Source organism: Medicago sativa, chromosome 1, assembly GCF_051527215.1.
Source record: "Medicago sativa cultivar Bolivia chromosome 1, Bolivia_mono, whole genome shotgun sequence".
In the NCBI taxonomy this organism is placed as follows: Eukaryota; Viridiplantae; Streptophyta; class Magnoliopsida; order Fabales; family Fabaceae; genus Medicago; species Medicago sativa.
This window is the reverse complement of record NC_140749.1, coordinates 17,954,652-17,968,392: the sequence shown is the minus strand read 5'-3', so window position 1 is coordinate 17,968,392 and position 13,741 is coordinate 17,954,652. Positions and strand designations below refer to the sequence as shown.

General features: G+C 34.6%; 1 protein-coding gene across 1 annotated transcript; it reads right to left on the bottom strand.

Moving 5' to 3' along the window:
* Nucleotides 1–2,322: 2,322 nt before the first annotated feature.
* On the bottom strand, nt 2,323–4,032 carry LOC146953269 (uncharacterized protein At4g22758). The gene is made up of 2 exons (XM_085708460.1): nt 3,450–4,032; nt 2,323–2,756 (listed from the first exon to the last, which is right to left on the bottom strand). The coding sequence occupies exons 1-2, from the start codon at nt 3,685–3,687 to the stop codon at nt 2,569–2,571; spliced, it is 426 nt and encodes a 141-aa protein (XP_085564586.1). The 5' UTR covers nt 3,688–4,032; the 3' UTR covers nt 2,323–2,568.
* Nucleotides 4,033–13,741: the final 9,709 nt, after the last annotated feature.

Sequence of the window (13,741 nt, the reverse complement as noted above, 5' to 3'; positions counted from 1 at the left end):
GACTCGGTTATTTTGGGACACTTTTTTTTAGAAAATGGGTCAGATATTCCGGGACGGAGGGAGTATAGTTTATCTTGAACCACTTATGAAAAGTCTTTGACAATTGTTTTCAAAGACGTGTTGTCAATCATTTATAATAAATCCGAATATTGTCCGAGAACCTAACGAAAAAAGAAAACAAACAATTGAATTAAATGAGGAGTTACAACTCCTTTCACGTCATCAATATATCTGTGTTCGAGGGAAATGGATCATCTCACTTTTTGCCTCTCATGCGTTTCTCAACTTTCACTTGTTGTGTACCATGAGGCATTGTTGTAGTGCAAAACAAAAAACGTTTTGTATCGGTAGCACTGATAGAAAAGCCTACTGTTATCTTTATAATCGTTAGAAAAGCGAACTATTATCAGTGACTTTGTTCCCAACAGTAAGTTTGTAATGGAATTGTTAATAAAAATCATGTCAATTTACAAAAGAGAAATGATATTCGTACAACTATTTTTTAACAATTTTTATGACAACTTTCTTTTTCATACTCACAGGTAACACTTGGGTGACATAGTATTTGGTGACATTGTGGTTGGCCAATGTCACCAATGTCACCAAATGATATGTCGTCCAAGTGTTATTTGTCCCATTAGTTGTCATTAAAATGGTTATTCAAATAACACAACTCATAAGTAATTAAGTGCCTTTATTAGGGTCATTAATCCCTTTCTATCTCAAATTCAGGATCATTTATATCAACCAACCCAATTAGTATTAGTATGGCATGGTTTATCGACCAAAACAGTTATAATAAGCAATTAATACACTGTATAATCTTAACATTATCCATGCATAATAACCACGATCTTGCTACTGTAGTTTCTCCATATCATTCTCAATTTTCACGTTATCCTCTCTTTATATTTCAAAGGTCTAGATTCTCACATTATTTCCTGTTTTTTTTCTTCCGCTTGAGAGAATCCTAATTTGGGTTTGAGAAGGTTAGATTGCATGAATGATGCTCGCCTAATGAAACTGAGTTAGGTTTTATTTAAAAAGGGGAATCAAGTCTGTGGAGTCAAGTTCTTGTGTATGTTTTGTCATGAAATATTGGAATTTGAGTGATATTGTTAATGAGATTGGGGATTGGAACTTAGAACAGCTGCAACAATAAATTCCTGCAGAAATTCTTAGCAAACTCCATGCTATTGCTCCTCCACATGATAATATTGGCGCAGACTCAAAAATTTGGCTGGATGATAGAAAAGGTGATTTCACGATTAGCAGTGCTTATCATATTCTTGCAGGGATTCTGGTTACGAATAGTACTCAAATTAATCAAAATTTGGCAAATTGAGATCAGCATGGAGCGTGTACGTGTTTTTTAAATGGTTGATTGTCCATGACAGGTTGCTGACAAATTCTAGACTGGCTAGTTGGAATATAGTGCAGCCGTATTGCTCCTATTGTGGTCAGTGGGAGGAGATAGCACTTCACGTGCTGCAAGATTCTTAGCTTCTGTCGATAGGTGGAGACATTTAGTTGTGCTGGAGCTAAATTAAGACCAAGAATCCTAAAATGTCCTATACAAAAACCAAGAAACAATATTCTATGGTGAATTTTTTTTTTCGACCCTGTTCCCGAAAAATTTTCCAAATCTGACCCCCTTTGACAATTATATACAGAAATGACCCCCTTTCTGGTATTTTTTTTATTTTGTCGTTTTCCTCATTACCGCAGTTTCAAATTGCGGTAATGAGCCACCTTTCTGACACACATGGCAGGCTCGGCAGAGGGGAGCAGGCTTTGTCTATTTTTTTTAAATTTTTTTATTCATTACCGCAGTTTGGAATTGCGGTAATGAATTTTCATTTATTTTTCGTGTGTGTCAGAACGAAAAAATTACCAGAAAGGGGGTCATTTCTGTCTATAATTGTCAAAGGGGGTCAGATTTGGAAATTTTTTTGGGAACAGGGTCGAAAAAAAAAAAAAATCTATTATGGTCAACATTGGAGCTAAATTACATTCTTAACCACCAAAGTGTTCGCAGATTTATTATTTGAATAAAAACAAAAACCAGCTGCTGTTGTCCCACATTTGGTCCATCAACCACAGAATATATAAGTAACACATTAAATGATTAGTGTTCTGGTCCAAGCAAAGAACTTGTACACCATTACCTACATATCTGATTTCTTATTAACTTATAAGATTAGATAAGTAAAACTTATATTCTTTCCCACATTGTCAACTGAATGGAAATCTTTATAAAACTACATTCGATGAATCCAACGCACAACATCCAGATATAATAAGAAAGCTTCAAGCCAAAAATTGGCAAAATGCAAAACATCAATTCAATTGTATTCCATCAATAGTTAAATGGCTTATCACCAAATACATAAAAAATCAGAAATACTTTATTCTTGCCAGAATTCAAAGTTGTTGTCTCTGGATAGTGTGAACAGAGACAACCTAGAAACAAACACAGCCAAGATGGATCATTAAAGTAAAAAAACCAAACAATTGTATAAAGCATTGTAGCAAATGTTTGATTCCCCACATTCTCAATTTGATCAATTAATGGGAAGAAACTTTAAGGTTGAGGTTGAACCAAGACTTCCAACTACCACTTCCCCTGCGTGGAAGTGATGAAGTCCCACTTCCATCTTCAGCAGCTGCCTCATTTGTAGCCGCCTGTGGCTTCTTGCATAGCACGAAATTCCGAGCTCCATGTGATCCGATTTTATCCCAAGGACTCAAAGCCGCTGCACCATCAAACCACAATCCAGAGAGAGGGTTAGCTTGATTAGAAATCAATTCTAAGCATTAAAAAACAAGTATGATGGAAGTAATGGTGATTTCACCATAAACTTATGTTTAATTGTTTGATTTCACCACAATCTAATAAGTCAAAAGATTTAAAACAATGCAATGTCAATGCAAAATTAGCTCGGAACTAACAACAAGATAAGTAAAGACTGAATTAGTTTCAATAACATAAAACATCAATATCTGAATAATTAACATAACACGCAAGACTCTTGATCACTAAACAAGCTCCTAATCACATATTTCACAGTTTAGGAACCTGCTGGCACGCAAGATGTGCACCATGTTTTCCAAGTTTTTTCAACAAACAAGAGTCGGGGTTTGAACCATCGACTACTTGCCTACAACACCCAAGTCCCTTACCACTCAAACCAACATTCTGTGAGAAAGTAAACAACATAATTTCTACCATTCAACAATATCAACCAAAATGTTTTCTCACTAACCATTAGTCCAAAGATAAATCATTTATCATCAATACTTTCTTACAACTTAACCTATAATTTTCATTCATCTCTCTATATCTTCATAAACAAAACTATTGGTTTCATCTTCCATTTCAATAAATAATCATAAACCGAGTATTAAGAGAATAATAAAATTATGCAATTGAATAAAAAAATCAATACCATCAGATCCAAGATGAGGACAATAGAGAAAGAAAGCACTGTGATCATTCCCCAAGACAGGTAATCTCCCTTCACGTGCATAAGACTTCAGCGTAGTATCAATAACAGCCTCAACAAGCTCTTCCTCATTCACAACAAATCGAATCGGCCCAGCACTTCCAAGCACATTGATGCTAATCAACAACCTCCTCTTCGCATTATTCGCATTCTGATTCTTCTTCTGCTTACTCAACAACATCGTGTTCAATTGACGCAAATCACAAAATCAAAAAACAAACGAATCGTATATACCCAAGAATCTAAAAACGCAATTGAGGCAATGGAATGATGAATTGTGTAAAAAAAATTGAATTTTTATGAAAGAATGAGGAAAATTGTTGAAAATTAGGGTTAGGGTTTGGATGATTTAGGGGTCAAGGCCGAGGCAGCGATAATGCCAACCTTGCATGCAAGAAGCGAAAGGGAAAAGGGATGGAAGAAGAACGCTCGCCGTTGTTGAAGGTGAAAGGGAGCGCATGAAATCGAAGGGGAAAAGGGTTTCTACCATTCACGAAGATCTAAGGGAAATTGGAGAGAAAGAGATGTGAAGAAAATAACAAGAGGAAAAGGGGTTATATAGTTCTCTATTGGAGAAGGATTCAAATTTGGGCTTGGGTTGGTTTTTTTCTTATAGTTTTTGGTTGTCGAATTTTTTGTTATTTACCTCATCATTATGTGGTTTCACATGAAAATAATAACCAATTTTTGTACCAAAAAGTATGAAAATTAATATCCTTAGAAAAATAAATTAATAAATTAAATTACAAGAGCTCCTTTAAGTTTGAAGTTTTTAATAAATAGGTCATTTATGTTATTTTGGTCACGCATAAATCTTTTAAGTTTGCAAACGGTTTTAATTTAGTTCTTGTTAACCAAACATTACAAAAACGATGATGTGACATTGCATTTTTGTATGATGCGGTAGTTAAGGAGATGACACTAGCCACATCGAATCACAAAAACGCCGTGTTTGATCCATCAACATGCCAAATCATACACTTAAAAGAACTTATGTGTGACCAAAATAACTTAAATGATTTATATGTAAACGGACCTCTGATGTAATTTAGTCAAATGAATACTAGTAAAAGACATGTCGATCGTACATGGGTCGAGTAATATTGTAGTAATTATATTAAAAACGATTACATTGATAATATTGCGAAATGTTTAGAGGGATCAAATAAATATTATCTACATTAATGCAATGTTTCTATTGAATATTTGTTTCTTTCTTATGCAAAAATATGTTAAATCTGCTCTGCATTTGTTGCAGATTTTATTTGTTGTCTACGAAAATAAATTTTATGTATTAATATGATAAAGTTTTGAAAACTCATTACTATTTTTAAAATATCAACATTAATGTTATGTTTCTTTTAAATATATTTTTTTAAGCAAAACACCGTTGAGTATTTGCATCGCATCCGTTGTACATTTTATATCCTTAAGAAAGCAAATTTATGTATCAACATGAGAAAATAGATCTGATAAAATTTTCAAAATTCATGACTATTTTAAAAATATCAACATTAATATAATGTTTCTATTAAATACAAACGAAAAGATTATGACCGGTAACAAACCAAACAACCCTTAAAAAAAACTAAGAAACCACGTTTATCTTTTTCAATGACTTGAATAATATATCAAACATATATAAATTTATCTTTTTAAATCACACCAACACTATAATATTAATATAGAAAAATATATTTAGATGTATAATTGAAATAATGAAAAACTCGCCCGAAATCCCCCACCATAGTATAAAATAGAAACCCCCTTTATATATAGCATAAATTTTTGTCAAAAAAAAATATAGCAAAAATTAAAAAAATAATGTCAAGCGTTTATTAAATTTTAGTCCTGGATATAACATGTTTTTGAGGATATAAAAAATTTCGTTTATTAAATTTTAGTCCTGGATATAACATGTTTTTGAGGATATAAAAAATTTCTCAAAAGCAGCGATTGAAAATTTTATAAAGTTGAAGAAATTTTTTAGTGGAACTAAAACAAAACGTTGATATATTTATAAGGAACAAAAACATATTTAACCCTCACAATAATATTAAAAATATTCCCCTAAAAAATAGTAAAAATATTGAACACATTAAAAAAAACTTATTTTAACCTAATATAAAAAATATTATGTTTTTGTGTGTAACATTTTTTCTTCTAATTTTACCCTTTATTTAATCACTTTTTAACGTTTTATCTTTTTTTTTTTGTCAAAAAAAAACCGTTTTATCATTTTTTTGTCAATAAAATCATAAAGAGGGACACATTAGCTCTAATCTTCACAAGAGCTCTATTTTCACTATTTTTTTTGGGGTGTTTTTATGGATTCTAAACTTATTCCCAGAATTAGTTTCCCTTGTGAAACATGATGATGAAATCTTTTTCCAAGAAAAATTTAAGAAAAGTGTTTCTGTGATACTTTCAATTCCAGGGAATGATTTTCTGAAATTCCTGAGAATAACTTTTTTTTTGAGAAAGAAATTCCTGAGAATAACTATAATGTGTTTGGTTAGTAATTTATATTCCTAAGAATAACTGATTAACTTTTTTTTTTTGAAAGAAATGATTACATTATTAAAATGCCCTTATTTACTACATGTTTCAAAATTCGTTTATCCTAGATGTATCTTAACAAATAAACACTAAATTGTTCAACAAAAAAAACTTCAAATTCACCCATGAAAGTTATTTAAAAATATATTTATTCAATGTTTTTTAATGACTTTTGGTTTAAGACTATTTTTGTTTTAGTTCATTGATATGTTTGTTTTCTCTAATTAATTAATAAAATACTATGTACGAAAGAAAAATCTCCTAAAAAACATGTACCAAATGACAAAAAAAAAAACGTTACATCGGGAAAGTTTTTTTTTGAAAGAACATTCGGGAAAGTTTCTTTCTCCAAGATGAGAAAATGAAATGCACTAGAAGTTACGTAATGGAGTTAGTGTTGGTGGGGATAGCATAAATCAGACAAAGGCAAGAGTAATGCCACCCTCTCGAAGATTATTTGTGGCAATGTAAATCAATCAGACAAATCAAATCATACAACATAACATAAAATACTTCACAAATAATCATGTTTGCATAATATCATATAATCATGTTAAATGAGGTTAACTTAATTTTCCTAGTTGCTGTGTAGCCTTTTAAACTTTTCTTTTTTGTTGAAGCATATGTAGCCTTTTAAACTTAAGTCCCATGTTATTGGAAAGATTAATATCGATATTGCAGCATGTGGTTGTGCATAAAACCATCTGCCACTCAACATTTTAACTAATGTATAGGCAAAACCAATTAGGAAAAGACCTTAAAATAAACGCATGCTTAACTAGCCAAAGCCAAACACATAATTGAATAAAAAAAATCTGAAATTTTGTGGTCTCAACAACAAGATGCATATCATAAATAAAAGGTATAAAGAGTATTTATTAGAACGTGATTGCAGGTTTTAGTTTTTTACAAAACGTGGTTGCAGGTTGTATAATTAAGTTGGTAACACCATAACAATAAATTGCTATTCTATGAAAATAAAAACAACAAAAATCGCACCAAGTTTACAACACGAAATAAACAAGCAAAGCTACGAGAATACCAAGAAGGGTATTAGCCTCTTCAATATTCAAACACCTAACAAATTTATAGGTGTCCATAGAGCATTCTTGCATTTCCTTCGTTGTTGAACAAGGTTTCTCCCGTAGTATTTGTAAGCGTCGTGTGACTCACAAGTCCAGAGGCTATCATAGTCCTCGCGCTCTTTGTTGTTAAGGCTATCATAATAACTATCGGTAAAATGTTTGTCTGAAACTCATAATGTTCCTCCGACTAGTAGAAAGAAAAATGAAGGACCTCCTAAATGGTGAACTTACCGTTAAGTTGGGCATAATGACGGGTCCTCAGAACATTCTCCAAAGCTACTCACGTGTTTGGACGGATAAGGTAATACTTATCCTTGAACCTGGGAACAGAGTCTGTAAAGATCTCAAATAACTTGGATGATTGCTTCAAAGAGAGCCAACTCTTACGACCATAATGTGACTTTGCGCTACGTTGGAGGTTGAAGATAGAGAAAAATATAGGGATGGTGGGAGTAAATTTGAGATGCTAGCAGATAAGCTCAAACGCACACACAAAGGCCAATGAGTTCAAGTGTAAATAAGAAGGTGTAAACATCAACCAACTATAAACATCCTTCTGAAAAAGGGTAATGCGCACCCTAAAACCCATCTATTTGAAAACAACCTCGTACAAGAATCAAATTCCCCTTGTAATGAGAGCATATCCTTTGGTCAGTGGAGGGAATCTATACTTCCCATAAATAGAGGTAGTAGGATATATGTCCATAAAAGGACACCCGATCACATCAGAATTAGCATAGACTAAGGAAGTTTTTAATGGTTCAACCGCAATCCACGACATAATCACACCCCCTACTGGGATTTGAGTTTGCTTCTTTGCCATTTCACCTAAAAAGTGAAGGAAAGGAAATATGAATTCGACATTCAATCAAATCAACACTTCCACCGTCGATCAAAGTAAAACAACGAGGAATAGTCTGGTGAATGTTTTCCTTGAACGACCAGGGTAGTGATATCTTTCTTGTGAAAGTTAACTTAAAATCAGGAGTCTGCAGCAAACGTGGCACGATGGCTGGGCAACGTGGCACGATGGGAGGTTTCAGTTTTGAGGCAAGACACTGGTTTTTTCGTGGCACGATGGATGTTCTACGTGGCACGATGGTGCGCTGGCAGCGAAAAACAGAAACGTATTTTTGGGTGCAGATTTGTTCCAAATTTTAAGCAAAACTTTTACTATAAATATAGACCTTGTATCAGACTATTTTGAGAGAGATAGAGGGGCTGAAACAAGGGTTTAGAAAGGCAACAACAAATCTAGGGTTTGTGTAGAGTTTGTCTCTTTGGAACAAACACTAGGGTTTGAGGGTTGATTCACCTTAGGAAACACTATTAGGATTGAGTCTCTTGGTTACGGGAAGAGGCTGGGATTTGGGTAGAATTAGGCGGGAGACTTATTCTTGTAATCCATCTCTTTTGTAACGTTACTCATCATATAGTGAAACGGAGGGCTGCTCTCTCCCCCAGACTAGGTCAATTTAGACCAAATTGGGTCAACAAATTCTTTTGTGTTCTCTTCTTCTTTTCTCTCGCTGTTGTTTTCTACTTTTGGCTTGTGATTATAACTGTTCCATACACTTTGATTTTGGTTTCTTAATTATCCCTTGCTCCACACATCAAGTTGTTATTGGTGTGGTTTTCTCATTGGAATCCGCAACAATTGGCGCCCACCGTGGGGCAAGGGTCAAAGGATAATCAAGTACCATGGGTTCGAAGTGGGATATTGAGAAGTTTACCGGCGATAACGATTTTGGGTTATGGAAGGTAAAGATGGAAGCGGTGTTAATACAGCAGAAGTGTGAGAAAGCTTTGAAGGGTGAAGGTTCGTTACCGGTCACCATGTCACAAGCGGAGAAGACCGAGATGGTGGACAAGGCCAGGAGTGCCATTGTCTTGTGCCTCGGGGATAAAGTTTTGAGAGAAGTAGCAAAGGAACCAACCGCGGCATCAATGTGGGCAAAGTTGGAATCTTTGTATATGACAAAGTCTTTGGCTCATCGGCAATTCCTAAAGCAACAACTCTACTCATTCAAGATGGTGGAGTCAAAGGCCATCATGGAGCAACTTACGGAGTTCAACAAAATCCTTGATGACTTGGAGAATATTGAGGTGCAACTTGAGGATGAAGATAAAGCTATACTCTTGTTGTATGCTCTACCGAAATCTTATGAATCGTTCAAAGATACCATGCTCTATGGCAAAGAAGGCACTGTTACCTTGGAAGAAGTTCAAGCGGCTTTGAGAACCAAGGAGTTGACCAAGTCCAAGGACTTGAGAGTTCATGAAAACGGTGAAGGCCTAAGTGTCTCAAGAGGGAATGGTGGAGGTAGAGGTAACCGGAGAAAGAGTGGTAAGAAGTCAAAGTCTGAATGCTTTAACTGTCACAAGATGGGTCACTTCATGAAGGATTGTCCGGAGATTAAGGGTAACTCCGCACAAATTGTCACTGAGGATTATGAGGATGCAGGTGCTCTGATGGTGTGGTGTTGTTTGGAGGATGAAGGTGATGTTGGTTACCTTGGGATTGATGCCTAGTGGAGCGGTGTTCGTCTGGAGAGACGTTAAACACTCAACATCAGCCTGGAGAGGCGGTGGTAAGAATACTCATGATCAGTCTGGAGAGGCGGATGCAACAATACTCATGATCTACCTGTTGAGGTGGAGTTTCAAGGTTGAAGACATAGTGGGATGTACGCATTTGCTAGTTGAGGTAGAGTACACTCAGCTTGAGGTGGAGTTGAACACACCGGTAATGGTATGACTATGGAGGACCTTGGGTGCTATGCTCTATGGTGAGCAAGGGATTTCTTCATAAGGTTGAAGAATGTATAAAACAACTTGCGAGATTACTCTAAAAGAAGGCCAAGGGTGATTGGATGCAAGGAGATCTTCAAAGAAGCGGGAGATGTCCTGTGTTGAAGATGTCATGGTGAATGCTTGTGGAACTACCTAAAACTCCTAGTGTAGTTAGACTGCAAGGACTCTTCGAGAAGACGGAAGATGTTCCGATGGCTGAAGAGGTTTAGGTAAAGGCTTGTGGAACTACCTAAAATTCCTAGCGTAGTTGGACTGCAAGTACCTTCGAGAAGGCGGAAGACATTCCGATGACTGAAGGGATTAGGGTGTAAACTTGTGGAGCTACTTGGTGTAGTGGGAACTGTAACGCCCTCCTTTTTATTTAATTATTTTAATTAGTTTTAGAATATATTTATATATTTATATGATGTATATGAGGGATATATGATTTGTTGAGATTAGATGTCTTTTTATAATTTAGTTAATATATTTTATTGAGTGATATTTTGTTATGTTATATGTTTGTATTTACTAGTATAATATATTTGTTAATTGTTATAGATATATATTTGTTATTTGGTGTATTATTATATATTTAGTAGAGAAATATTATTTATTAGAATATGAGAATTATTAGTGTGAGTAAAATTGGAGGTTAGAATAGAAAGAAGAATAAGTTGTTGGGCCTAAATAGATTTGGGAACAATATTTTAGTATTATAAATAGAGAAGCTTAGGTTAGAAAGAGCTTACCAAAAATCGCTTTTTGGAAAAGAGGAGAACAAGAAAGAAGAGAAGAGAAGAGAAAAGTCAAAAGAAGAGGAGAAGATCTTAGGAAAGAAGAACGCTGCTGCTGATTCAGGAATTAATCTAAGGTAAGGGTGAGACTATCTTGCTTTAATATTAAGTTGTAAATCATTAGATTACATCTAAAAAAGTTGAGGAGAGTTTGTGAGATTAAAATGATTAGGGTTTTGAGTGAAGAATTGAGGATTAATGGATGAAAATTGTTAGATTGATGTAGAAATTGTGAACAGTCCTTAGATAATCCGTAGAATGATTATTGGAATAGTTTTGAGGTTTAAAACATATGATTAGATGAGAAGTCGGTGAGTTTAAGAATTAGGGTTTATGAGCGATTTTGATGATTAGATGATGAAGAACCGTAAAATTGATGAGAGAATCATGAACAAACCTTAGATATCCTATAAGAATGTTATTAGAAGTAGTTTGATGGTTAGAAACATGAGAATGGATGAAAAGTTGAGATTCTGAGAAAAAGTGATTTTAAGTGTTTTTGAGAAATAAGTGATTCTAGGATAAGCTGTTTTGGAGATTTAAAAATATGATTTTTCTGTAAAATATGATAGGATTTGTCGGATAGAACGCGTAGGCGAAAACGGAATCGGATTCGGAGTAACGGTTAGGTTTTTACGGACGAAACGGTGAAACCGAAAAAAATGGGACTGCACAGAGCTGCGTTGCAGGTGGGCTACTGCCTTCCCACGCCTGGGCGCAGTTTTCCACGCCTGGGCGCAGCAAGGCAACCCCTCATGGGTGACTGCTTGTTGTGTTTTTGTTGCGTGCTGTCAGAACGTCGATTGTTGCGTTCTTGTGTCTTTTTCACCCCTTTCCGTGTTGAATTAGCTTTCGGTGTAAACATAAAATTTGTAGATATTTGAGTTAGCTTTCTAATGGTTTTGGTTTGACATGAAAATGATTCATAATTTTTGAGTTATGATGAAAATAGTCCAAGTGGGTCTTCAGAAAACTTTAAGAAAACTTAGCATAACTAATCCCAAGTTAGTCCAAAAACTTATGGTTGGTTTCCCAACTTCTACTTAAGTATTAGGGATTTAGTTGAGGTGTTTTATGAGTATTTGGCTTATGTCTCATTGATCAAAATTGATTTGCTTTTGAAGAATGTTTTGGACTTTGATATGAATGTAATTGATTAATGTATATGTGGTTATTGTTGTTGATATGTTGGAATACATTATGTGAGTATTGTATGATACATAATATTATGATGTTCTATGATGTTAAGTTGATATGATTCATTTCTTATTGATGATATGATATTCTAGCACTGTTATATGATGTAATTGTTGTTGTTTGTTGCTGCTGAATCTTAGTGAAGATGTATAAGCCGGTCTAAGTTGTCATGATTTAAGAAGTTGTCCATTTTAATGGAATTGTATAAGATGTTCACGTTGTTGTCCAAGTTGTAGGAAGATTGTGTCGTTGTATAGTCAGTGATGGGGGCTTAATGCCCGACAGGTTCTTTATGACCTTAGCGATGGGGGCTTAATGCCCGACATATTCTTTATGATCTTAGCGATGGGGGCTTAATGCCCGACAGGTCCAAATATGACCTTAGCGAAGGGGGCTTAATGCCCTGGTGGTACCACATGCATATTGAAGTTGTCTAAGTTGTTGTTGAAGTTGTCTAAGTTGTTGTTGAAGTTGTCTAAGTTGCTGTTGAAGATGTTGTTGGATTGTAGAGTCGTCATAACTTATATTTGATGATGATTTAATGATGATGTTTGTTTAATAAGTTGATTACGAACTTAATTATGAAGTTGTTTTCGATAAATGATATGCTTTGATAATGATACTTATGTGAAATACATGATGATGCTTATGATTATATTTGGTGTTAGATGTTGATGCTTATGATCATTATATGTGTTGATGTTTGTGATTAATATATGTGTTGATGTTTGTAATTAATATTTGATGATGTATGCTGATGTTTATGAATTAGTAATTGATGTTATATGATGATGTTTACGTCTATAATTAAGATGATATAAGATGAAGTGTATAACTAATGTAGGAGATTAATGATGCTAGTTAATGGAGTATAAGATATGTTAATGATGTTTAAGTTGTTGAATGTACTTTATATGATTTATATGTTTAATATTATTGTTTGAGAAATCTCACCCCTTCTGCTTGAAAATGTTGCCCTTCGTATGGGTAACTTGCAGGTAATAAAGACTAGAAGTGTTCGTGAGTGGATTCCTCACTTGTGTCTAGGTGCTCTGATACGTAACGGGATGGGACTTACTTTCATATCTATTCCTTACGTGTCTTTTATAAACTTTTTATGAATAAGTATTGAACCAAATTATGAGATTTTCTGATAAGGCCTGCGTGCCAAGACTTTATTCATGTCGAACTATTTCCGCTACGTATTTTCAGACTTTTATGATGTTGAACCTGGAAGGATATTTATTAATATCTATTTTATGAATTTAAAGTAGTATGTGACATTCCGTTTATGATTTAAATACTCTGATTTAATATGAAATTTTTATGTTGGGAAAACGGGGTGTTACAGGAAAAAGGGAAAGAGCAGCAAGGTGGATGATGGTTTGACATCATCACTGATTTGAAGTCAAGGTGGAGAATTGTGAGAGTTAACTTAAAATCAGGAGTCTGCAGCAAACGTGGCACGATGGCTGGGCAACGTGGCACGATGGGAGGTTTCAGTTTTGAGGCAAGACACTGGTTTTTTCGTGGCACGATGGATGTTCTACGTGGCACGATGGTGCGCTGGCAGCGAAAAACAGAAACGTATTTTTGGGTGCAGATTTGTTCCAAATTTTAAGCAAAACTTTTACTATAAATATAGACCTTGTATCAGACTATTTTGAGAGAGATAGAGGGGCTGAAACAAGGGTTTAGAAAGGCAACAACAAATCTAGGGTTTGTGTAGAGTTTGTCTCTTTGGAACAAACACTAGGGTTTGAGGGTTGATTCACCTTAGGAAACACTATTAGGATTGAGTCTC

What these genes read in the sequence shown, in the direction of transcription:
- LOC146953269 (XM_085708460.1), bottom strand. Translation starts at nt 3,687, where the DNA reads ATGTTGTTGAGTAAGCAGAAGAAGAATCAGAATGCGAATAATGCGAAG. An exon ending in TCCTCATCTTGGATCTGATG is followed by an intron (nt 2,757 to 3,449) that starts GTATTGATTTTT and finishes TTGATGGTGCAG; the next exon opens with CGGCTTTGAGTCCTTGGGAT.